General features: G+C 37.7%; 1 protein-coding gene across 4 annotated transcripts in view; it reads left to right on the top strand.

Annotated features, from left to right (window-relative positions):
- Positions 1-27,586, top strand: part of LOC124354192 (protein N-terminal asparagine amidohydrolase) — a 98,140-nt gene that overhangs the window by 36,101 nt on the left and 34,453 nt on the right. Inside the window, exon 1 of one of the 4 annotated variants that reach the window (XM_046804472.1) lies at positions 10,214-10,344. The exons of 2 other annotated variants lie outside the window; for them this stretch is intronic. Coding sequence is in view for 1 of the 2 variants with exons in the window: in XM_046804469.1 (XP_046660425.1) it covers positions 15,659-15,753 (95 nt within the window). In the remaining variant the exon portion in view is untranslated. Of the gene's footprint in view, positions 1-10,213; positions 10,345-15,558; positions 15,754-27,586 lie in introns of those variants that run through there. One more of the 4 variants, XM_046804469.1, reaches the window with a different exon arrangement.

The raw sequence follows: 27,586 nt of genomic DNA, 5'->3' as shown, positions 1-27,586 counted from the left end.
CCTAAATATGGAGAGCTTATAAAAGTGCTATTTTTATTACTAGAATTTTGTCTTTGAGATTTGAAAAACTTTTCTTCAATGATTTGAACGTCTGTTATTGGCAGATTTTTAGAATCTCGGTCTTGGAATGCTTAGACAAATTTTTTGCAAATTTTGTATGCAATGTCTTGGAATCTTTGGAAATATTTTTTGTAACATCAAATATCTTTGGCAACGTAAGGTTTGCAGGATAAGATCTTCTTCTTCATCTTAGAAGGCGTAGATTATCTCTTTAGATATGTTTAAAAAAAAAACCTATTGGTAAGTATGAAAAATATATTTGTAAATTTCAAGGTCAATAGGAATTAACATTAATATTTACATTCAGTTTCCCGTGCCAAGTTCTGCGTAGCGTATTTTGTGAAGCACAAGGTACACGAGGAGGTGCGGAGTGCGGTATGGCCAACCGGAGGCCGTTGCCCCGCGCGGAGAAAGCAAGCATAAAGACCAACTGGTTTTCTACCGCATTTGCATTCGCATCTGTCTACTACTTCTACAGTAATTGATGTTTCGAGGTAATTAGTTAATCTAGGCAAAAATCTTCCCTTGTTAATTGAAAGTAATATTATTTATGCATTTTGAAATGAAAGGGCGTAGATTATCAATAGATTTTAAAAGTTGGTGGGTGACTGGTATTACTTTTGTGTATAGTATTGCCGATGAAGAAGATTGCATGTTTTGGTTTGTGTTCGAAAAAGTAGAGTCGTCTAAATGTAGAAAAACAACTAACAATTTATCTCCAAATAAAAGTACGCATTCCTTGGCTAATTAATTATTCCAGATTGTTCAAAAATAAATAATATAATTTTTTATAGTTTTTAAATATATTTTTTAGTTTATGATTTAAACATAGTTTTGTTAATTAAATTATTGAAAAAATGAATTTAATTTCAATTTTTCTCATGAACCGTAAGATGTTGTACTAAGACTTGTTTTATAACAATCTGTTAATTAATTGTCGTCACTTCTGTATTGATTCCAAGTCTGAGTTCTTGGAAAGTTAGAATGCGTTTTAGAACAATCTAGTAATTAATTGTCGTCACTTCTGTATTGATTCCAATTCTGAATTCTTGGAAAGTTAGAATGCGTTTTAGAACAATCTAGTAATTAACTGTCGTCACTTCTGTATTGATTCCAATTCTGAATTCTTGGAAAGTTAGAATGCGTTTTAGAACAATCTAGTAATTAACTGTCGTCACTTCTGTATTGATTCCAATTCTGAATTCTTGGAAAGTTAGAATGCGTTTTAGAACAATCTAGTAATTAACTGTCGTCACTTCTGTATTGATTCCAATTCTGAATTCTTTCTTGGAAAGTTAGAATGCGTTTTAGAACAATCTAGTAATTAACTGTCGTCACTTCTGCATTGATTCCAATTCTGAATTCTTGGAAAGTTTAGAATGCGTTTTAGAACAATCTAGTAATTAATTGTCGTCACTTCTGTATTGATTCCAATTCTGAATTCTTGGAAAGTTAGAATGCGTTTTAGAACAATCTAGTAATTAACTGTCGTCACTTCTGTATTGATTCCAATTCTGAATTCTTGGAAAGTTAGAATGCGTTTTAGAACAATCTAGTAATTAACTGTCGTCACTTCTGTATTGATTCCAATTCTGAATTCTTGGAAAGTTAGAATGCGTTTTAGAACAATCTAGTAATTAACTGTCGTCACTTCTGTATTGATTCCAATTCTGAATTCTTGGAAAGTTAGAATGCGTTTTAGAACAATCTAGTAATTAATTGTCGTCATTTCTGTATTGATTCAAATTCTGAGTTCTTGGAAAGTTAGAATGCGTTTTAGAACAATCTAGTAATTAATTGTCCTCACTTCTGTATTGATTCAAATTTTGAATTCTTGGAAAGTTAGAATGCGTTTTAGAACAATCTAGTAATTAATTGTCGTCACTTCTGTATTGATTCCAATTTTGAATTCTTGGAAAGTTAGAATGCGTTTTAGAACAATCTAGTAATTAACTGTCGTCACTTCTGCATTGATTCCAATTCTGAATTCTTGGAAAGTTAGAATGCGTTTTAGAACAATCTAGTAATTAACTGTCGTCACTTCTGTATTGATTCCAATTTTGAATTCTTGGAAAGTTAGAATGCGTATGAACTGAAGAAAGATTTTATTAAGCACGCGACGTGACATCTAGTCTTGCTTAGAGGTTGCTAGGATCAATCACACCAGGGATAGGCAAAACAGGGAACTCCACTCCCCCCCCCCTTCCACGCAAGATGTAAGTCTCTTAAGTATATAATCCCGGTAACCCTCCACTTTTAAAATTCTGTTTTCGCCACTGAATCAAACTAATTTGTGTAATAGCATCAATTGATAGTACTTTTCCAGAAGGAACAAAAGGATACTAAATAAACGCTATTTATCTAATGTTTAGTCATCCATTCGCAATTATTTTGGCATCCATTTCAAATTTTGAGACCCAAGAACACTAGAGTGGTGTTTCAGGAGTTCGCAATTAAGTTGAACAGTTGTTATATATCTTCAGCATGAGTATTTCTCGGTCGTAGTTGACGCAGAGATCCTCTTTAGAGGGGGTAATTGGAAGTTGGAGGAAGAGAGATTAAAGTTGCTTAAGGACAAAAGAGTAAGGACTATCCTTCCGCGCTGGTTGTTTGTTGTAAAACACTCGTGTGTTTGATCTTAGGGTAAAGATATATTGTTATTATAAAAAAATTGTTTTAGCCAATTCGTAAAAAACTGAATTGTAATTCACAAGAGCATCCTTCGGCACCTAGAAGGAACGGCCCACCTACGCTGGGAAACAATGCGAACAAAGCAATGAGTAACACCTATCGCCCCAACACCGCTATCAGCTATCTGCGAGAGGTCTGCAGGCGCGAACTTAGTATGGCCATCGCGTCACTAAAGGTCGCGTTAGGCGCTCCATGTGGAACAATGCGCCGTGACGGAAAGTACTTCACAAGCTGTAGAAGTAGGGGGCGATAAGTACGTAATGGAAACAGCTGCTGGGGTTGACAGGATCAAGCGCTCCTCCCAATATGGACTGGATTAAAAGGTCAGCCTGTAGAAGAAACGTTTAGTGGCTGAGAAACACATGCGGATTAAAGTGATTTGCCAATGACCAATTCAGCTGTGTCAAGGAAAAATTGCATGTTGACCAATCGCATGCTGAGGATTATACATTTGCCGTAGACTATAATAATGGACACATTATAATGGGATACATTGGCGGTGTCATGAATTATCTTCGGGGTGATCTTCTTAGAGACCAAAGAAATACTGGGTGGTGAAATGTTTATGGAATATGGAAAATATTATGCACGTATAAACTACCTTACGTATATTTTTATGTCCAATGTACCTCATCGAAGATATCAGAAATCTCCAAAATTAAAGTGGTGCTTAATAAGACCTCATTTATTTGGAGTTGGTACGTTCTTCCTATACCCACTCTACGCTAACGTGATACTATCTTCACAATGCGGCAACTCAGAACTATATATCTTGGTTACCAATGGCCAATATTAATTTTAAGTTACATCTAAATAAATTAAAATCAAGTTAGCTTTTTTTACTAAAATCGTATGACAAAATCCATTTATTACAAAGAACACCGTTCAGGTATACACAATGTTTTCAAATTTCAGTGTGTTCTTATTGAACACAATTCGTGTTTTTACTAAATTAGAGTTGTGTTTTCCAAGATAATGGCAGAGTGTATTTTCGATAAGACACGTTTTTATCCTTCAATAGAAAAATACAAATCAATAACAACTTACGCAATACAATGTAAAACAAAATGTAAACACTTCAATCATTGTTGACTTTTTTATACTTGCTTCAAATATCGTATTTTAAGGCATAGTTAAAGTTGGAAACTTTAATTGGCTTCTTTTGTGTTTTTGTCCTTCCAAGATCTCGAATTTTTGCATATTGTTCTCAGTAAACAATACTCTGACACAAGGAATCTTGTCAGTGATACTTTGGTTAATTCTGGCTCTGCTTTCTAAACATAAGCGCACCAGAAGATAGACGGTTTGCGACCATTTCAAGCTGGTAGCTATTTTCCGGGCGGGAGGTGCTAAGTATAGAGCAAGTAGTAGGTCACATTTGTCTCTCAGGACATATACTTGAAGCAATCTTAGAATTTTTACTTCAAAATTAATAAGTTCTATTTACATTTTGTATCTCTGATTTTGATAACAGAAGAAGAAAAAACAATAAACAACATTTTTACTTAAGAACTAAACACACCATGTTAATGTTGGTTTTAAAAGTAAAGAGATTTTCCAAGGAACTTATTGTGTATAGTAAAAAGTCAAAAAGATAAATGAAAAAAATCAATTTTATACGAATAGCCTACATAGTTACTAATTTATTCCTGAAGTCTATTGTTTAAATGCCTTTGATTGGGAAAGACCGATTTTCGAAACTGCAGCCGTGGGATGCAAAGAGTGTCCATTTGCTTATTTATCTTAAGAAAGAAACTATTCTACAATAAAATCTATTACACCGATAAACCTAGTCGGTTTGCAAGTTAACAGGTTTTACACGTACACTTTTTGGATAAAAAGCTTACGCCTCTTACTGTCTACAAAGTATTTACTATAAGTATAGGTCACGTGCCGATGACCTTATGATGTTGACCTACATATCCTGAAAGACTATGCCCTCGAGGTGTAATGTTCTATTTAGAGAAAGAGTAAAACGCTAAAAACTAATGGGTTGAGTATTAAACATATGGACTAAAGTACATCATTTCTGACAGGGTATCAGCTAGCAAAATTAAGAATCTGGACTGAATTCGTGGCTTACTTTGAAGTTGTAATCCGCTACTCGGGGAAAAGATATTTTAGAGGAATAACAGTATTCCGTTCATTTTTCAAACACTAATACACTACATTTCAGATCTGCTGTATGTCCTCTTCTTAATGTGCAAGAAACCTAAAGTATAAACTTAAGCACTTACGTCAATAAATTAAAACATGTCGATTAACACGCCAGAATTATACTGGACAATAGAACAATTGTACATAAAACACTTCTGTACTATGCACGAAAGATAGAAGCATTGCAGATGGTGTACAACATGCCTTTATAATAATGTACGTGGCCCCTGCATATCTGAAAAAGAGGATAGATGATACGAGTTCTAGAAACTTAGTGTTGATATAGAACAATTATCACTTTCAACATTCCTGTTATTCTTCAAAATATTGATGGCCAAGAATGCTAGCTTTAAATAAAAAACGTTGGAATTTGAGGCAATAAACTCTGAATGAAGTATCTATCCTCCTTTAAGTAGCGACCGTGTGCAGTTTGCTGCCATAACGTGGAATCCAAGGATTACCTTTTTGTCATGTAAATGTTTTGTTTCTCTTATTATGTTTAACAAACTTGAATTCTGGACGCCTGTTGGAAGGATGAAAGAGAATGAACAAACTCTCCTTAGACTTGGAGCAATGTTCGAAGATTATATGTAGCCTACTAATGAAGTGTGTGGACAATATCAGATATAAACTGTTTTATGTTTTTGCCTTCATTTGTTCAGTGGTCGCTTTAACAACTAGAATCACTCTAGAATATACTAATGCCCCAACTTTCGTCGTGCCAACTTTGTTATCAGATCAAATACCTAGTAACCGTCTCGACTGCAAAGATTTCTTCTTGGCGGAAGAAAAGAAAACGATCATATTTTAGGATATGCCTTTAAATATTATCGTGTGGCACTAAATACGTTTTGGATTTGTCATAAAACCTCCACCATGCCGGAGCTTTTAAAGAACCTTACCTGTTAAGGTTAAACCGTTCAACTTTCATATTAGGCATAGAAAACTGAAAATAATAACATGCAAGGTCAAGCCTGACATTTTCCGTGATAGAATATGCTCTCCATCAATTAATCTCATCTATATATATAAAAATGAATGTTTGTATGTTTGTCCTTTATGGAATCGTGAACTATTGGACCGATCATGATGAAAATTTGTACGTATATGTATTTTTCCACGGAGAAGGTTTATAAGCTATGCCCATCCCTTTCCCGATTCAGGATTCCGCCCCACTGGTTACAGAAATACCCATAAGAAATGCATTGCAGCAAACATATGTTAACGTCTTTTCAAATTTTTAATCAGCTGTTCTTTGTAAACATATATTACACTTATAGTTTTAAAGCATAGAGTAAGCTTAAGAGAAACGACAAATTTTGTTTAAACTGTTTTTGCAATCACTGTTAAACATAGACTTTACTATCCAGATAATACAATTCAAATTTGACGTAAAAATTCACCTTTAACTGCAATATTTATTTAATATAAACCATGCTCATGCTTGATCAGAAGAGTAATGCAGATATCATAATTACTATCTTACGTTGGCTACAAATATAAAGAATGTTATAAAATCAACCTTAGTTGTTTTTTTTGACAGAAGTATGGTTCTCAAAACTCCGTGTGTACATATTCTCTCGATCGAGACAACAAAGCAAGCTCAATCGTGGCATCGGAGATATAACTAATTTAATCTAAAATTTATTATAGTAAAAAAAAATTTACTAAGTAATATAAGGACTTCGGTTCTTAAGATTTGCGTGCGAAGCCGTGGGTAACAGCTAGATAGAGGCAGGAATATGGTACATACCTTCATAATACGCCCAAGAGGCTCACGATGGAACGACTATCAATTATCTCAGCAATGTTTAGAATGTGATAGAAAAAGAATAAGTGAATATAGTGTACTGTTTTCAACGGGAAATTGCGTGCGAAGCCGCGGGCAACTTTTGCAAAAAATTATTGAAATGCGCAGCAAAGCGCGCCGGGCCCGCTAGTTAGTAATAAATTGGATTAACTCTTTTCACTTTCCGCGTTGTAATACTCAAATGGAGGCAGTTTTGTTGTTTCAGTTTCGTGGCGTTATACTAGTAAATTACCGAAACTCTCCACTTGACAATATATTCTTCAATTAAGCGATTATGAACAGTGCAGCCATTGGTGGTTTGGCACAGTGGTGTAACTAAGACATGGGCTTGGGGGTTATGAATTTGAATGGATATCACACCAAACCTGTGGTTATGGAATAAATCGAAATAAAAACAAATAAGATTGCTCTATTCGAAGTAACACATTTAACTGCTGTATTTCACACGAGTTTGATAGCTGTTATATGTAAAGGTTTTAAAATTGTTTGGGCTTTTGAAGGGTTCTACCCTCCTCATGCTCCCTCCCCTCTCCCTCCTTGTTACGCCACTGGCTGGCGCGAAGTATGCAGGGTATATTATAGAGCCTTATCACACGATGAATGGTCCCCATCCGCCAGTTGGCCGCCTCTAGTTGCCGGCGGCACTAATTTGATGACTCACTTGATGAGTTTGGTCCGGCGAAGCGCCGCTCATTCTCCTGCTAGACTACATCACGGCCCACCGCCAGAAACACTGGCGCAAACCCACTGTCATGTTGTACTGAAATTCACAAGTGAGAATCATTCAACAATTGGACCTAGCTTTGTATAGTTCAATAAGATATGTCAACAAGAATCTATGTAAGAGATCTATCTTTTAAAGTGTACATGTCTTAGTCCTATAACCAGATTTTCCTGAAGACTTACTTTAGCAAAGAAATTTCATTACTAAAATTTTAATTGATATTATGCGTTTAGAATGTCGAATATTCTATTTAAAAGCAGCGAAGGGTGTGATCGTTTTCTGTTTTATGCGTTCTCTTTTATACGTAATAAATAGGATTCATACTTTTGCTTTCCCCCCAAGATTAAACCATGAATTTGTTTTAAGTCTCACTTTTGAAACGTCCACGACTTAAATTGAAAAGAGGATTCCTTTACATTGCGATGAGTGGCATATAACACTGGGAGTGATCGCTTTGTGTGTAGTCGTTTTGCGGACGTTAAGCATAGCAACACAAAAGAACATATAAGAGTGAATGTTGAGTTAAGCTCCAGTTTACTTTCCTCTTAGTGCAGTGTCTGGGATCTGAGGCTACAGACTGGACACCTAAAATCTGGAGTCTTGTTCGTTTAAAGAGATTAAAAAAGTCGAAGAAGCTCAAAATAAAATCGTTACATTGTTTCGACATCAGAGACAACTAGACCACAAAATATAGTGTAATCTAGGCTAAGAGGTATTCTAATTGTCTCATCAGGGGCACGATTGAGTGCACTAAGATCTATAAGCACGGCGCGGTGGGACAGACTAGTTTTCTACACATAGCGTAGCTATGGTGGGGAGTGTCCTTTATTTCGAGTTCATTTTGAGCTTCTTCCCAAGTCGGTAACCTTTTTTGGATCTCTTCAGACGAACATGACTACAGATTTCAGAAGTGAAGTCTGTAATAGCCTCAGATCCCACACGCTGCACTTAAAAGAAGAAGGTGAACTGGAGCTTAACTGAACATTCACACTGAATCAACCCTTCCCACCATAGCTATGTTATGAGCGTAAGAGTATTTAAGGTGGAAAATTGTTCTTATGGGATTTTTATAAAGATTTCCGCCATTAAAGCCGGCTTTGAATTTAACTCAGCTAGAAAGTAGAGTAAGTCCAATTGTCATCAGCATTGCCATAAACATTATTCACTATTAGCTATATTTCGTAATGCTGTCATATTCAATGGACACTTTTATGTAGGTACGTTAAGTACATGGATATATCTGAAAACGTAATTTAAAATCATGGAATAATTGTTGCATTCGTATCAGCCTAAACTGTCAATACACTTTTAAAGGTTTACCAACAAATTTTTAGCAAAAAAAGAAACCTAAGCAATAAACGTCAGTTATTTAATTTCGTTCCTGAGTCAAGTACATGGCGGTGAAAGCAAACTTTTGACAGATAGGTTTGTAATACAACTATTCTTTACTTCGTATATCATGGAACGTTCAGTTATCAATGTTGTTACCCATATAAAAATAAAATAGTAAGAGTGAAACACGAGTAATGAATTACCACCGACGCGGATATTCAATCAATACCATTAATGGTAATAATCATCATGAGGGTTTGTTGCGCCGCGCTAAGTATATTTGAATAGTGAGTCCTATTTAATTCATTGCCCAAACACGGCATGTCACTGAGTAACCTCGTCTGTTCTTGTTCTCAGCAACCGCAGTGCGCATTTCTAGCTAACCCGATATGAGATATTTTCGAATCTAACCTTACGCTACATTTTAGGGATCCTACGGCTCTACTATCATTTTGTGTAGCTTAGCTATGTTTGAGATTTATCAACTTCAAAATCAAAGTCCCACTTCATAAGTATGTTTCACGATAGTGCTAATTAAAACACGGAATATGCCACGCGGTTTTTGGTACCATAAGTGTGTTGCACACGCAGACCGCAGAGATGCCACAGTTGTGGCTGCCAGTACCAGCACCAACCGGACGATGTGATGTTTTTCTGGCCCTATTGTCTCTTATTGGGTGAAAAATTTGTAAACTTTACTTAAATATTTGAATTCACCAAAATCATCAAAATATTTGGTCATAATTCAAGAGTTCTACACATAACGTAGCTACGGTGGGAAGGATATTCAATATACATTTTAAGTTAAGCTCCAGTTGATCTTCCTCTCAATTGTGCACCTGATAAGACACTGATAATACCTTTTCACCTAGATTACACTACATTTTGTGGTCTAGGTGTCCCAGATATCGAAACGATGTAAAGAGTTTATTTTGAACTTCCTCTTCGCCGACTTACTTTGTATCTGGGAACGAACATGACTCCGGATTTTAGGAATCCGGTCCCTAATAGCCTCAGATCCCAGACGCTGCACTAAGAGGAAGGTGAATTTTAGCTTAACTAACAAAAATATACATAAAAGAGTTGTTTACTATCAGGAGAGCTAGGTAGCTTTTGATGAATCAATAAAAATGATCACTGAAACTGAATGTTTACGTAATGGATTCATAAAACGTCGCTATGTTACGTCGTGAATGTGATAGTCTCTAGAGAACAGAATGCTCGCAGGCACAGAGTGCCGGGCGGGCGGTGGCCGGACAGGGCGGGACGTAGCCCCGAGGCTTGAGACCGGTACAGTACCAGTCCCAGTGCAGTACCTCGCCAGTCTCCCGGGCGCGAGGATCCGGACCGGTTTGTCTCGCAATGACGAGGAAAGTCTGCCCGCGCCTAGCCTACCATTATTTTATATCGGACTGGTTTTCGATTATTTGTTAGCCGGTCTGTTTGGCCGACTGCCTGCTGCTGCCTTTCACCGAGGGCCGACGGGAAAGTTCGCGATTGCAGTGCGCTATGGTCGTCGGCTCGTTTGTGTCCGGTTTTGTGTGTGAATAGGATTCCCCGTTGCGAAGAGGTATGTATGGTGTGCCGCAAGGCGGGGCTTTGGGACTACTGTTGTTATTTTCTTTCAGATTTGATCAATTTTCATATTTTAACCAAAAGGATTTCAATGGTAAAAAGAGTTGTAGTAAGTTCTGTGATGTTTTTATCAACTGAAGAGTCAATTGGTAAAGTGGCTTTGTCAACTTACGAATGATTCATTAGAACATTTTAAAATCATTTTACAACTTAAAATAAAACTGCCAGATCGGCTATCCGAGACCTACGTCTGTTTACAGACAAGACAGAGATTGATCCAGCCAAATAAGAGGATTAGACATTCCAAGCTTCAAGAGAAGTAGCGATTTCGTTAAAATAATAAAAAATGGGTCTTTTGTAGTTTGTTGCAATAATTTCAAAATATCTGAACCTCTTACACAAACAGTGTTCACCTAACTCAAACTGTTAGGTAGCACCTCCAAACATACAATAAGACTATCTCTTTTTTGGAGTACATACTCTTTATTAAAACCTTCTGCATGACCAACTACAGAAGGTTTGATGTTGTTATATTATTACTACATTAAATAAACAACACAACTGCTACTACTATAAATTACTTATACCTTAAATGCTGTGCATTATACAGAATACAACTGACAAAAATACTGCGACAGGATACACAACCCCAGCTGAGATAAAATATAGATGTCTACAAAAATGGAGAAAGGACATTGTTACCCCTTGTGGACGAAACCCGTTCTTTAATAGAATGGCAATTTTTCTTGTCACAAGTAAGGGATTAGGCCACTTAACAAATCAACATTAAAACACAATGTGTGTCTTGAGTAATACACTTAAGTTGTAAAGCTATAAGAATCCACCATAAACTTGTACAGTTTTACCGAAGATTTATCAATTGTCGTCTAGGAAGAATAAATAAATTGAATTGATAGATTTGTCTTTAATTGTTCTCCGTTTTATGCTATATGAACTGTTACTTGATTTAGATTTGACTTATTTTTTGTTGGCTTTATAATTGCTTCTTTGTTTAATGTAATTGACGATGGATGTTTTGAAAGGATATTAGGATTTCGGACATTCACCACCGTTCTATGTTACAAAAAAGTAATACTACGTGAAATCTACAGATATAACACTTTTACAGATATGACGTGAAATCTACAGATATAACACTTTTACAGATATGACACCCCTAATACATAAATAAAATGAAAAACTGTAGCAATGAACAGCCTCTCACAGGTATAATAAGTGATATCTGATAAACGAACCGTATAAAGTCCAGATTGGAGAGAATGAACCTAATCGATGTCACTACACAGAAGTCAAGGACACCTGAACTAGAACAAAAAAGGTTAGAATAGAATAGAAACACTTCTTTATTGAGGCGAAATTAGGACGTTTGGTCCACTCTAAACAAGAGGGTAGATTCCAGTTCTCGGAACATCGTGTTAAAATTGCTATTCCAATAATACATAAGATAAAAATTAATTCAAAGAAAATTGTAGAATCCAATTAGTACAACCTATAGTAGTACACGAAAAGTAACCGTTGCAGCTATTTTCAATCACATTAATAGTATTTTGCAGTTTTTAATGAATATTGTTATAAACAATATGACTACATGCTTAAATAAAGAATCAAGCTGAAATCTATTGATAAAACGCTCGTAGCACTGATAAGAGTAAAACATTGAAAATACGGCTATCATTGTATCCATCAATATGCATTATCTTTACGAGTAACCATTAAACGTGGACGATCGAATTGTGATATTCTTACGGACTACATTGCAAAACGTAAACGTAATTTCATCACCGGTAACATTCAGTTACGAGCATCTCCACACTCATAATTAGATCTTAACATAATACTTATAGTATTGAAGATCAGTTAGTATAGCCGAACCCAACAAGCCGTCTTCTCGTAAGATTCTATCCGGAATCTCGCGGTGAGTCACCAATAGAGCAATCTATCTCAATGGCTTAATAGGAACAAGGCCGCTTACTGTCTCGTGTCTTCGCTCTTGTGCTCCATATGGAAGAAGTTCAACAATACCGTAGTAGCATAGCCGATCCCAACATACCGTCTTCTCGTTGTAAGTTTGTACCCGGAATCTCGCGGTGAGTCACCAATGGAACAATCTATCTCAATGGCTTAATAGGAACAAGGCCGCTGACTGTCTCGTGTCTCAGCTCTTGTGCTCCATATGGAATAAGTTACACAATACTGTAGTAACATAACCAAACCCAACACACCGTCTTCTCGTTGTAAGATTCTACCCGGAATTTCGCGGTGAGTCACCAATGGAACAATCTATCTCAATGGCTTAATAGGAACAAGGCCGCTGATTGTCTCATGTCTCCGCTCTTGTGCTTCATATGGAATAAGTTAAACAATACCGTAGTAACATAACCAAACCCAACAAACCGTCTTCTCGTTGTAAGATTCTACCCGGAATCTCGCGGTGAGTCACCAATGGAACAATCTATCTCAATGGCTTAATAGGAACAAGGCCGCTGATTGTCTCATGTCTCCGCTCTTGTGCTTCATATGGAATAAGTTAAACAATACCGTAGTAACATAACCAAACCCAACAAACCGTCACCTCGTTGTTAGATTCTACCCGGAATCTCGCGGTGAGTCACCAATGGAACAATCTATCTTAATGGCTTAACAGGAACAAGGCCGCTGACTGTCTCATGTCTCCGCTCTTGTGCTCCATATGGAAGAAGTCCAACAATACCGTAGTAGAATCATCTCCGAGATGCAGAATGTCCGTAATCAGAATTGCGTGATGAACTTTTAAATTTGGAAAGAATTCAAAAAAATCGGCCTGGAGTTCGATAAAAAAGTCAGTTTTCGGTGTAGGACCTGGGGGGACCCCTTAATACTAAAATCTATATATTTAATTCCAGAAACTTTTGCTCCAGTATTTTTTTAACATTTGCTTTGAACTACCCATATGATTGTGTGCATTTATAATGCCTTAACCTTTTCATAGTGTTTTATTGACGCATCTTCAAATGTAAATTTGTCAAAAGTGAGCAGTGAGATTTATAAGATTTCAATGTTAATCTATTCTATTTAATCTTTCTCGAAGTGTTTTTCCCAAGCATTCTGTACCTTTAATGCAGTACATAAAACGAAGAAGATTGCGAGGGTGGTGTTGCCTCGGAAGTCTGGCGATCACGCGTTCAGAAGAGCAGGTGCCTGCCGCGGTATATGTAAAAATAAAATTTCTGTATTATTTACTTAAACAAAAAAATATAAAAAATTTATGATAAAAATTAAATATATCTTAAAATAATTCGCTGGTGTTAGGTGGGTTTCACTAGGCCTTATCGTCAGTTTGTTCTACGGAACTAATGGTAGCAGGAAGGATCACGTGACCTGGTCGGCAGGATAAATAGGTGACAAAATGTAAAAGAAAAATAAGGTTCTTTTGTTGTCTTGAAATGTTTATTGTAATCTTAAACAAAACCCTGTGATAAAAAATCTGTGACATCTTTTAATGTTAGTTATACTAGTTTTTGGCCAAAGACATTCAGGCAGTGAGATAAATGATAGCAGAACATCCAAATGAACATGAAATCCTAAAAACAATAGAGGAGGCCGTAATCTGACAAATAATAGATGTTATTTGATAATCCTTACAACTTGAAATAATTGTAAGGTTTGTAATCCACCTCGTCAAGCGAGCAGGCGCCGGTCGCGTGAAGTTAACAAAACCTGCTCAACGAAGTCGGAGGTAAAAATAAACATTTTTTAAATAATAGTTTACAAAGTAACACGCCCAAGATAACGACTAAGAGCTTCATAAATAAGACCAATACTACATACATACATAAGAAAATTTTTGAACTACCCGGTTAGGAATAAACGTTGAGATGGTGATTTAATTACAAAATTGTTCATTTAATTCTAAAATTATAATTCTTGTATGAAAATATAGTTGTACGATGTGACGTTTTTTTTGCATTTTAAATGTTCACTGAATGTATTTCGTACAAAAATTAAAAATGATAAAAAGCAATATCAAATGTTCTATGTTGAATTGTAGTGGACTGCACTTTTGCGTAAATACTGCAAGTAAAGGACCGACCACTATGCCTACCGCTCCACCAGCGCCTGTGCAACAAAGGTACCTCTTCTAATCTTCCACCGGGCAACCCCTTTTCTTCAACAGTGTAGCACACAAGTATAGATTTCTATTTAAGTTCTCACCAAGTTTCACTTTTGCCAGGTATTAGGTTCTGCGATGAGGGAGAAATGATTAAGACGTAAATGTAAGCCAACTAACTAGTAATGCAGTGCAATTCGAATTTTATAGTTTAATGGATCGTTGATTATGGTTCGTTCAGTCAATTGCTCCTAAACAATCTTAAGCTTAGTTGACAGTTAAGAAAATGATACACGGTCATTATATGAAATCAATTTCTTATTATATAAGTAAGAGTCATGACACGGGATACACTGTAATTTTCATAACTACAAATTTAAAAATATTTAAAGTGATTTTAGTGTTCATAAGTTCAAAATGGCGAATGGCCATATCTAAGATTCCTCATAATATGATTAGGGTTTTTTATTTCATTGTTTAATTTCTTCTAATTTTATACAGGATTGTGAAATATAATTTTCAGATATCTTTCCTCATAGACTGCAATGCAAGAATTGTTTACATTGCAATTGCGTCAATTAAAGTGTATATATAATGTGTTTCTTTTGATAATTTCAAGGTTAGTGTATCTATGAGCGCGGCGATATATTTGTATTTAAAGAAGTTTGTTACTATGTATCATAGATTAGCAGATCTTGCATCAATAGTTTAAGTGTATTTGAACAACTTTTAGTATACACTACTATATAACTCGTAATTTTTTCCCTTTCCTTGCAGAATTAAGTGTCATAAGTACGGACTTTGAAGGAAACCTTGTGTACCTTATTTTTCTTAAAGTATGTATCTTTTACCAATAGCATTTAGTGTTTTCTTGTCATAAAACTATACCGCATGGTCTGTTAGTTTTGTGACAGTGAGGTACAATACTTGTTTTCATAGGTTTTAATGACAACATGATGTATGGTTGTATATTACTTTCCTACAGTTGCAAATATGTTTACGAACTTTAACCACGTTTAAAAATAGCCGTATCGAGATATCAGTCGTCATTAGAAGTATTCCCTTATCGGAAGCAGGCAGACGTAAACCAAGGTCCCCACTGTTCTCTGGTGACCCCGGCCCAGATACTGCTGAATGCTGCTGGCTCGTGCCCACCTTCTCCCTGCTTCCCGCCAGTAACGCCTCAGCTGTAGCCTCAGCGATGCTGGCGGGTGGACTGTGGCGTGCGGTCGCGTCGTTGCTGTGCTGGGCGGCCTCTTGGCTGGACCACGGACCCGGGGACTCCGCCCCCTCCAGGTACGGTACCTCACGCTCACAGTTGGCCGAGATTCCTGCGGATTGCGTCATCGGCGACGCACGGTCCCGGTCCGCTTTCCTTTGTCCCGCAGACTTGCCGCGGTCCGCAGTTCCTCTGTTGTGTTAGACTTGTTATATTATGGTCGTCTTAGAGTAATTCCTTGTTTTTGTCCCGTCCTTTAAGATGGGTTTTCTATGTTTATCGATAAGGCAGTCAATCGTTCATTTCTAGTTTGTTGATGTGCTAAGTTGTATTAGAATATTAGTGTTGAAGGGCTGATGACTGCTTTTACTTCCTTGATAAGTACTTTAAAAATTTTATTTAAGGAATGGTCGTCTGTTCTCAGGAGGATTTAATTCATTTTTGTACTCCGTTTCAAATCATAATTAAACGCGCACGCCTTGAAACGGAATATTCACTCTACAGGCCATAAGAGTTTGCCGATTAGGATGGGGGGTTAATGCATTTATCAGGCATAATATCACTACAGTTACTTTATACATTTTTAGGTAATTGTTCTACTTTTTCCCATTAAGTTTCATCGGGGAATTTCAGGAGCCTTCATAGAAGGCAAATGATAACATGTGAATACACGGCAGTCTAGTCTTATTAACTATGTGAACTATATTTATTACTCACGACTCAATGTTTTGACAATTCAAAAAGTTTACCAGTACACGAAGTTTTGAAAGTCGTAGCGCTTGGGTATGTAATTTTGGAATTATAGAAAAACAGTGGGTAATAATTACCATTTTTTACTTATATTCTTGATTGGATGGTTCAAAAATTGGCATTGGTCACGTTATACAGCTTTTAGTCATTATCTTGGGTGTTTAATTTTGTAAACCACTATTAGACGGCTTTAATTGCGCACGTTTTGTTAATTTATTACGACCGGCGCCTGCTCGTTTGAACGCGCAACTCGCCGGATTTCCGAGGTGTTAAGGTAACACCGCCTTGGCTAAGATGGATTTAAATCCCTAACATTTCCCCCTTTTAATGATTATTTGTCAGATTAAGGCTACCTCTATTGTTTGTAATGATGTAATGTTCGTGTAGATGTCTCACTATCATGTTGGTGGTGTGCCATTTTCCTAATCACCAAAGAAAACGTCTTTGGGCAAAAACCAAGATAACTAAAATTAAAAGATAATTCACATATTGTTGGTCACAGGCCCAAGGTTACAAGACACATTTCAAGAAAGAACAAAAAAAAAATCAGATTACACAAGTTTTTTACATTTTAATCATATGTCAGTGTAATTAACTGTCTTAGATATTAGTTGGGTTGTTTTTTTTCTTTTAAAACCCTCCGTTTACATGTAAACTGATTTTACAATTCCGTTTATTCACCATTTCTTCCTTCCTTTCTGTTAAATCTGCCATTAGTGCACTTTTTGGGATCTAGACACTAAAGATGATTTGTTTTCTCCAAAACATTTCCAAATATAGATGTCACTGGACTAAATTAATTTGCTATGCCCGTTTGCTCTTGGTAGATACGCAAGCGGGCGCGGCTGAGCGTGTCTGCGTGTACCACTGGGCACTGTCCACTCGCAGTCGCAGTAGACTTCGCGTTCTTGAGCGTACACTTTTGGACGGATCACCGCCCGACTGCACGTTACATAATCGGCCTTGACTATGTAGCAAAATGCCAGATCACGCCAAAGTCCACTGGTGTTGATGGCCATTAACAGTTACGTAACCGCACAAACATGACCAGCGAGGCATCCAAATTGTCGTTACATCGTGACATAACACACACTGTGTACGTTAATCGTGCACTGAACAGATAAGCGGTGTCCGGCGTTCTGTCTACGTCAGTGACACGTTTAATTGAGAATACCAACATTTTTAAAGGCAACGATATAAACCTATTAATAAATTTTCATTGGTCACCAGAAATTGGTTAGAGAGCTAAATACAGGTTTAATTTATCGCAATTGATTTTTGGTTCTGAAAATATTTCTTATTTTAAATTCATAGTCATTTAAGGTAACTTCTTTCGACAGAAAGAGTATAAAACATTTAGTACCTCCCTCCACCACCTCCTTAATTCGCCACTGTCGTACAGTACAGATAGGCGACTAAAATGATTCGGATTCCGGATAAGGAATTATAAGGGCTTACGTGGCAACTTGTTATAACAATACAGTATGCAGAAATAATTTGATCAACTATTGTATAAAATCATTGTTTCTCATTTAATATTATATGCGCTCTGCGATTTGTTTTCTGTGACGGGGGATATGTGGTATGGCTTGTGCCAACTTCTTTCAATTGGTGGAGGTTTTATAATCAATTTAATCATTAAACTTTAATAAGATGTGAGCTATGTACTTCTGTATCCCGAATTTAATGATCAAACAAATATATGTTTGTTTCGTTTTCGTTTATGCGTGTTACAATAGTACGTACGTATAGATTTTTATTTTATGTGATGTGAATAAGTGTAAATTTTTTTCCGAGGGAAATGAAAATAACCTTCCAAATTCAGCTACCCAACAAACATGGCGCACTGACGATCTTTTTCTCAAAGAAATATCTCTGTAGGTTTCTCGAAATACTAGTTTTTTTACTAGACTTAGTTTTTATTTATTCATTATGACTTGGCCCTCGTCTCCCATAGGACTTGCAAGGAAGGGTTGGGGTTGCACGGAGTCTGCGCGAATCGAAGAATTGATGATAGGCATATTCGTTGTCGCATACCAGGTACATACAGAAAAAGTAAGTTTTATAGCCTGAGGTTTTTATACTTCAAAACAGTTCTCAGAAATAAGTTTTACAACCATAAAAGTACCGGAGACTTTCTACTATAAAGTCGTTGACTACAAGCACGCCGGGTTAAACGCTGTCTGTAAATGGACATCCGATAAGATCGTAACCCTCGTCTCGGCTTCCCCGGTCTAACGTAAGATACACCAAATAAGGATGATTATGTAAGGATGGATGTTGGGAGATTAGCACAATACTAGTGTTTGTACATGGTACTCGATAATTATTGTCAAGTAACAAAATAGGATGGGTCAAATTGTGAAGTAATGTGTCACGGTCCTAGGAGCGAATTCTTGTTTATATTCTGATTTTTGATCCCCCGATATTTGGTAGATTGTGGAAAAGGATGAACTTTTCGAAATTCGATGCAATTGATTACTCCTGCATCAGGTTGTGTTTAGTAGACCGAGGCTCCCGATACCCACAAGATTATTTGCTTTATGTTAATTCTGTAATATAATGTTTTGGAAATTAAACAATATCCATGCATGTGCAACTGTAACCGTTCTACAGTGTACTTATAAAGTGCAAGCACTTTATTAATGTTACACTCATAACGTTATACCGTAAAGTTCTCCAGTCTTTTAAAGAAGATTGTCTAATTAATAATAGTAAATTCTTTGCCCTTCGAGTGGCGCATTTTCCAATGTTATATCTCGTGCAAGCCACACGTAAAGAGTGAGTGTTAAGACAAAATATACGTGGATTGAGTGCTCATAGAAGGAATTAAGGGTACGTGAATTATATACTAGTCTCACTCCAAGTTTGTTGGTATGTACCCTTATAAGGTCTTCCATATAGAATTTTCAAAAGTTATGTTATGAGCTATCCCATTTTACAGGAATTAATTTATATAAATTGAATTTATTTAAGTCAAAACTTTTCTTTTTAATTTTATATGTTGATCTTCATTGAGTGATAGGCATACGATTGAAGACGGAGTTAAGTTATAAATTCTACATGCCATTAGTTCCTGGGAATGAAAATTCTGGAATTTTTATGACACTATGAATATGAAGGCAAACCTTTTACAATAGATACCATTCCGACATAAATGCCATAAAATACTAGTTTCATAGTGACGCAGATGGCATTCTCTTAAAGACTTCGCGGGTGGTTCTTTATTTTTACTAATATTAGATTACAGTAAACCGTTATAACTTTTCCTATGAGGATTACATTATTTGGCAACACTGCTGGATTGTATATCAGATACTTTTCTTTCACCTTCCAAAGTCAATTTCTAATATTTTACTGGTTGGATTTTCTCTTTGCCAAATTCGTCATTGTGTTTAGGACGTTGCAATGACGCCTGCTTATGTTGAATCGGTTCTAATTATTATTGGTTTCGTTGTCAATGATTGACCCATGTGTGTAGGTAGCCTTCATTATTTTGTCCGATTAAAAGAGATTTCTGCAGTCTACCTTGTTTTGTCAACATGGGAACGTGTTTATCATCGGCAGGTCATCTGGTGAATATAACTGGTGATAAGGTAAGGTTTATCGCCTCCGGCCGAGATAAGGCGGGCGACGGACAGTGGACGCGACGCAGCGGTTCCAGCTCATTAGCGCCAGAAAGGGAGGGACTGTCGGAGAATTGATTTATACGGGGCTCTGGACTGTTGTGGTATGCCAACACTGACACGTGTTCTACCCGGTCACATTTCTCACGGCACCTGCTGCATCCGAGTGAATCTGGTGCAGACTGAGCATCAATCATACATTATCCTAGTACGACATGAGGATGTGACAGGTTTCAGCTAAGATATACGTGCCAGACAGAAATTAATACTTTCAAGGCTTTTTGTACTGAATATCTTCATAAGTCCCCGACATTATACCTCCAGTTCTTCATTTTAAAAGCCATTGAAATAGCCATTTTTAGTTTTGAGTTTATTAGCTATGCAATATTTCCTAGAAACAAGATACAGCCCGGATTGTATCAAACGTGTACGACAATGTAGAGCGATCCATAACAATCACCTAGTACATGAAAATACACTCTTGATTACTGAATAAACACTGTTGACTCTGCATTCTGAAATAAGATTTATTCAAGGTGACATTGTAGATAAACGTAAAACATTAGTGATTCCGTTGATAAATTTCAGCTACTCGTATACCGCTGGGCGCTGTTGAAAATCCTATCAGCCGTTTTTTCCGTGGTTCTTTTCCTAATATCTCCATCTAACTGAACAAGGTCTGTGACATTGTGCGGTCTGCTGGCATTGGAACCTTACACAATGGAAGGGGTAATGACATTATAATCAGTGGGAGACGGTCAGACAGACGGACAAAGGACTATTGTGAGCACGTGCTGGTGAGATGTAGTGACACCTCTCCATCATTCATATCTCTGATGGTTCTTCTTCATCAGACGATGGAGCTGATCTGGAGATTTTCCATTGTGTATAGATTCAGTACCTTCATTATTTTCCTATCTTATAGCACAAAATCCAGAGATTTTTTAGGGTTGCTTCCTAAATAACGATTTTACCCCTTACAGTGTTACTTATATGTAGTGTCAAAGAAAACTAAACTGACTAATGTATAGTACATTCTGAACTGCTTATGGTAATGCTGAAGAATTCCTCTGGTACTCTGAAGTTAAGATTATGCATGTAAGTCAATGTAGATGTCGAGCTTCTTGGATTTACAGTGGCGAAAGTTGTAACTAAGGATATTATATCCATACATGATTATGTACTGTATGTGTGCTTAGTATTTTGCATTATAATCATACATTAGTAGGCTTCAGATACCTATTTGAGATTTCATTATTGTATGCCAGTGCAACTGTGGTACTTGACCTATGTAAAATAATATCAAATAAACGATGTGGTTTTCATTATTTAATAGTAAGAGGAAAATATTTGTAGCAAATTTGAAATAAAGTTCCTTATAAAGCTGGAAAAATTTGACTGCAATCAACATTTTGTGGCACTGCAACAAAAAATAAATTAACAGCTTTTACTTAGATTTGCCTATTTTGTTATTTGAACGATGTTTAGTGGCAATTATTTATAACTGGTAATTAAGGGTATTATGACTCAGTATTTTTTTTATTTCCTTTGCTCCGTTGATTATTTTCCAAGCATACATATGTGCAAATTGTTTACACACGTAGACTATACAATATTTTTCTATTATGAAATTTATAGTTGACTTAGCCCTTAAGCTGAAATACATGACTTTGTCCATGAATTTATACAACAATAAAATATTATTATTACACAACGGAGTTGACGTGGATGGATTAGGGAACCAACTTTTCTAAGTATGGAAGGTTTAAGGTATGATGAAAATATTCTTATGGGATAAACCCTGGGCAATTCCGGAACTTAAAAAGTGTATATGTAAGAGCTATAAAGGCTATAAAACGGTAATTTGTTTTTTAAAATCCATAAAGCACAACAATATATATCATGTACAAATTTAGCTAAGTTTATAATAAAAAATATAAATTCAAATGTTACAAAATCATTAGCACAGTCATAAAAATAGTTATTTAAAATGCATTTTAAACATGTACTACGGACATGTTGTTTTGCATCTTCTTAGATTTAGTTTAAGAGAAATTGGTAAAAATAGCAGCCTGTGTCTGAGAATAAGCTGTAGCTGTACAAATATCTGATGTAGACTCTGAAACAATTAACAAAAGATTATTTACAAAATGGTAAGATTCATATACATTATGTGGAACATTAATTTTAATTATATATCACTCAAACATTAACAAAATTGTTAAAGCATACAATTCATTTTCCGTACATCTTATATTATCTCTCGAATAAGTTGCTTTAAATTTAACTACCTTAAAAAATATATAATTTTCCTCTAATTGTATTATATGATAAAAAGTATAATGGAAATATTTCTGTAACACCAAAAAAGTGTTTTATTAAAAACAATATAAATGCTATTGTGTTTTGTTGTATCTGCAAATGAACTAATAGTAATGTAATTAATTATCTGTTTGATTTATATTTGTCTTGGTATGGTCTTGTAATAATTTTACCACAACCATAATATATTTTTGTATTACACCAATATGTGCAATTTTATATCTTTTAGTATTTTGATAGTTTTGTTGAGATTTAGCTACATGTTTTTATATTCTATTCTATGTTACATTTTCTGAGCATTAAAATTTTTATGATTTCTAAAACTTAAAGAATACTGTTTAATACATTTAAGAAACTATTACATTGGGCCATTCCACGCCAATCATCCAGCCAAAAGTAGAATTGACACCAAGGGTTCTTGATTTCATAAAAGTTTACCATAGATAATATATACATTATAAAGAAGAGGGAAATCCAAAATTGTAGCTTATTCTAACGAAGGGTTTCAGAGATACGGCCATTTGAAGTTTTATGCTAATTCGAGTTTCCAAGGCCCATTTTGCCGCCAATTTGTGAGCGTACACGTATTCTCGTCTTTCCATGTAGAATGAGACAATTATGAAAACTAGAGGCTTCAAATTTTACTCATATGTTCAAAACTTAATGCAGAATTCATATGGATACTTTAAAATGGGATTTATTATCTTCTATCACCATAAAAATAAATTCATAAAACACAATATTTGATTTTTCTGAAATCGGAAAAACATTAAAGATTACAAAAAGTGTTGTAGCAAAAATCCTCTCCACCTACCCTTATAAAAGTATTATATCACTGGAAAGAGGATAGAATCATCTTTCATATGGTATAATAATATGAGTGGGGTTTTGAGTATTAACATTTTTATCATATATTCAAAGTCAAAAATTAAATTTTTAGACATAAAATGTGATTGTATACAAATATTTTGTGATTGAAGAAAATAATAAATCTAAAGGTGTAAAAAATGTATATTATATTGTTTGAATAAAATATCTGAAAATATCATGAAGTGAAATAAATTATTGTGTTCTAAAGTTTTAAGTGTGTAATAAATAAAAAAGAAAATTAAGTATCTTAAAAAATTTAGTAAGTCAATGAATTAAATTATTTATTTTTACACAAATAATTATTGGCCTAACTAAAATTGGCCTACAATACTTTTACCTAAAAACACTGGCTAATATAACTTTACAAGCAATTAAAATAATATTTTTTATACATCATTAAAAGTTTTAACCCATTCTGAATAAAATAAAAACAAAACACTTTATTAACTATTAAAGGTCAAAACATCAATATTTACATTATATGCTAATTACTAATATTTATAACACAAAACCACAATGGGTGACATCTAGCGGGGGACCAGTTCAAACCAGTGTTTTGAAATTACTCTTGTGGAGACATTGAAACATTAATCAAGTATACAAACATGAAAGAAACTTACTCTTGTGGAGAACATGAAAACACAAAGTTCATCATGACTCAGTAAGTCACACTGCAAGCTATTGTCAGTATGTGAGGAGCTGTGGTACAGTTAACATTGGTGCTTGACTACATATTTTTTGTTTGAATTGTATGATTTTAAATGAATGAATTAATTTATTTATTATAAATATGTAATTAATTGTGAAGTGTTTATTTTTTACGTGGTAGAAAGAATTTTTGCGCACTACCTGACCAAGTCAAGTTGAGACCAAATTTAATTTGTACAGTAGGTAAACTTTCACGACTCTTTCTTGTGAAAAACTTTACTCTGACAAAAGATAAAAGTGTAAAATTTAATTTTCAAAAGCTTGAGTGAAGAAGTAGAACATTGAGTTGGCGGATCAAAATAATCAGATATCGTGGACAATGAACAATTGGATCTCATCAATTTTGTCTATTTTTGAAATATTTTGAAAAAGCCAAAAATCATGTTGTGAAACCTTTTTCAACAACATGACTGTACCTTTTGACAAAGATAAAAGATTTAAGCGTTAATTCCTTAGAAAGGCGAAAGATGTTAGAGAAACATAAAGACATTAATTTTAGTCCAGGAAAGCTTTTGTGCAGTAATTGTAGAAAGTTATTGAATGTAGAAAGAACAAAGGTTTAAATAATGATTGAAACTGCATTTCATGAGAGTGATGAAAGATAAGATATTGGCAAGATCTTACGACTGCCAAAAGAGTTAGTGGAAAAAAAGAAAGTTCTAAATGAGTCTCTGTTAGGTTTAGATGTGACACCTCTGAAAAACTCCAGTCCTTATATAATCATTTAAATAAAAAAAATATGCCTGGGAAAAAGGTTTAAAGCAGCAAAATTACAAGTCATAATGAAGAAGAAACTATTCTTAATGGTCCTACAAGTAAATGATGATGTCTTTTATGAGTCTTCGCGTGATGGCAGAAGAAAAATTCATGAGGAGGAAAAGGTTATAAATTCTGAAGTTCTTGATTAGGTTTATGGTTGCTATTAAGCAAAAAGATGGAGGACCAATATAACCAGAAGCGGATAAAAATACAATTACTAACATTTGCTTACTTAAGTCTTGGTCCCGCAGTAAAAGTAGCGGTATTTATATGGGGCTGTTGTAGGAGGACGATATTGAGATGGCAGAGGGAGTGGGGGCGGGGTGACGGAGAGGGGACGGGGGAGGGCAGGGGAGGGAAAGAGAGGCGGAGGGGTGACGGGGTGGGGGAGGTTGGAATGGGGGAGGGGGTACAGGGGACGGGTGAGGGCGGGGTGCGGGGTAATGGTGGACCCGGTGGCGGGGGTAGGATAAGGTTGGAGGTTGCGGGGGCGAGGAGAGACGCTGCGGAGGGGGGGGCGCGGGGGTGGGGGGGGCGTAGAGGGGCATTAGGGGGGGGGAAGGGGGGGGAGATCGCAAGGTAGGTAGTAGGGAAGATTCTGTTGGGGTAGGGTAGCGGGGAGTGGAATTGGAGAGGAAGTCAATCCCCAACACCCATGTGCGGTCGGGCATTGTTTTGCTGTGTGGAGAGGGTGAGTGCTCAATGTTTTGTGATGTATTGCGTTCTGTTCCCAAAGCATATTTTTTGCTTTGGTTGTAAGCCTGCTTAGTGCGGGATGCTACTGGAACCCCTATCCTGGCGGGTTTGGGGGGGCTGGGGTGAGCCAGGGGGGCCGCTTGGTTTTGGTTCCTGGGGGGGGTCATGGGAGGAGTGGGGGGTGTTGGTGTTGGACGGCGGGAGCTGAGGACGGGTGGGGGGGTGCACGGGCGGGACGATATTTGAGGTGTGTGGGTCAGGTGGGGGTGATGCGGGGGGCTGTATTCGGGCTGTGCGGTGGGTGGTTTGGTTGGAGGATGTTGGGGGAGGGGTGCTGGGTAAGCTAGGCGGTGGAGGGGGGGGGGCTCAAGGGTAGGGGGGGGGGGTTGTAGCCCTGAGGGGGAGAAGTGTGTGCTGGTGTGAGAGTGGTCCCGCGGTATCGTGCACGGGGGTGCGGGGGGAAGGGGCTAAGGGGATGGGGAGGGAGGTGGGGTGGGAAAGGGGAAGGAGGGGGGGGGAAATGGGTAAAGAGGGGTGACTGTAGATCGAAGGTGGGGGGGTGGGGAAGGGGGAGGATATCTTGGTTGAGGGGGAGGGGGGGGGGGGGGGGATGGAGGGCAGGGGGGCGGGAGAGGGGAGGGGACGGTGGGGTAGGTGGGGAGGAGGGGTCTTTGAAGGGGGGGTTAGGATATGGGGGGAGGGGCAGTGAGGGGAGGTGTTGAAGTGGGAGTTTTGACGGGGGAGAGGGCGGGGGTGGGGTGGGGGGGGTTGGGGGGGGGCCGGGGGGTGGGAGAGGGAGGGGGCGGCCGGGGTGGCGGGGTGGTGGGTTGGGGGGGGTGGAGCCAGAGGGGAGAGGGGGGCGGGGGATCAGTGTTTAGGACCATTGGTCGCGGGGGTGGGGGGTCCGTGGGAGAGGGGGGTAAACGGGGTGAGCGAGTGGGGGGGCTAGGGGGGTGGGGGGGGGTGGAAGGGAGGGGTTAAGGCGGATGGTGGGAAGATTGGGGGGGGTGGGCAGGGGGGGGGGGGAGGATGCGAGTGCGGGTCATGTTGTGCGCTGTGTGGTTTCACACATGTCGAGTTCTTTTTTGCTGTTTTTATTTTGTCTCACCTGTTCTCCGTTCTGTTCCTCCCGCTGTGGATTGTTGCTGTCGGCTGTAAGTGGGGGGTGGGGTGGCGGAGGGTTGGGGGGGGCAAGCGGACTGTTGTTCAGGTATAGGGGCCGGCGGAATTTTCGTTAAGTGTCATAATCGGGTGAGTGGACCTATATGGGGGGACGCGGTGGCCGCTGGTGTGGCGCCATATGTTGGCGGCCGTGAGACAGGGTAGTGTTATTTTGACTTGTTAGGTAGAGCGTCTGTGTGTTTTGTGTGGTTCTCTCGGGGAGGGTGTGTGGGTATTTGTGGTTCTTGGGCGTGCTGGGTCTTATAGGAGTGGGACGTTGTGAATAGGACTGACGGAAGGAGGACCGAGAGGGGAAGGGGATGGGGGCATAGGGGGGCCCTTGAGATATGGCGCGGTGGAGGGGGGGGGGGAGACCGGCGGGGGATGGTGTCGTCCATTTCTGTCATTTGGTTCTTGGTATTCGAGCCTATTTGTTCTTTTGGTTTGTTTTTTGTGCCGTGCACCTTCCTTCCGTGTTTGTCTGGCTGTTTGTCTGTCTCTTGTTTGCAAGCGTCTTTGGTTGTTTTTGATCTTGGTTTTGTTGTCGTTTGTGTGTTGTTCCTCTTGTGTGTCTGGCCGTCTGTAATTTTGCTTTGTCTGTTGTGGAGTGTTATCTTGCTGTTGTGTCTTGGCTTGATTGTAGGTGTCTGATCTTTTACATTTTGTTCTGTGTTGCCGTTGAGTATGAGGGACTATCAGGGCGGTTCATCATCCCATTTTGGTGATTGGTCGAGGGGGTTTATTATTGGAAGTACACCCGTGGTGCCATGCGCTATTTATATTGCCGTTGGTGGCCCTCTCGCGGCGTGGGTTGCTGTTTCTGGGTGGTTCGCGCAAGGGTTTGGCCGTCTGGTGCGTGTTGTTGCCGCAGTTTGGGGAGATTAGGTGTTGGGCGGGATCGTGCGAGGGGTGGACGGCGGGGGATGGGAGCGGTAAAGGGTCCTAGATCCTGCTCACTTCGTGGTGTTTTGTTGGTGTTCCTGTGTCTTCTTCTTGGTGATCCATGTGTTGTGACCTT

Source organism: Homalodisca vitripennis, chromosome 2 (assembly GCF_021130785.1).
Source record: "Homalodisca vitripennis isolate AUS2020 chromosome 2, UT_GWSS_2.1, whole genome shotgun sequence".
Classification (NCBI taxonomy): domain Eukaryota; kingdom Metazoa; phylum Arthropoda; class Insecta; order Hemiptera; family Cicadellidae; genus Homalodisca; species Homalodisca vitripennis.
The sequence above is the reverse complement of the archived record's forward strand: the minus strand, read 5'-3'. Positions and strand labels throughout refer to the sequence as shown.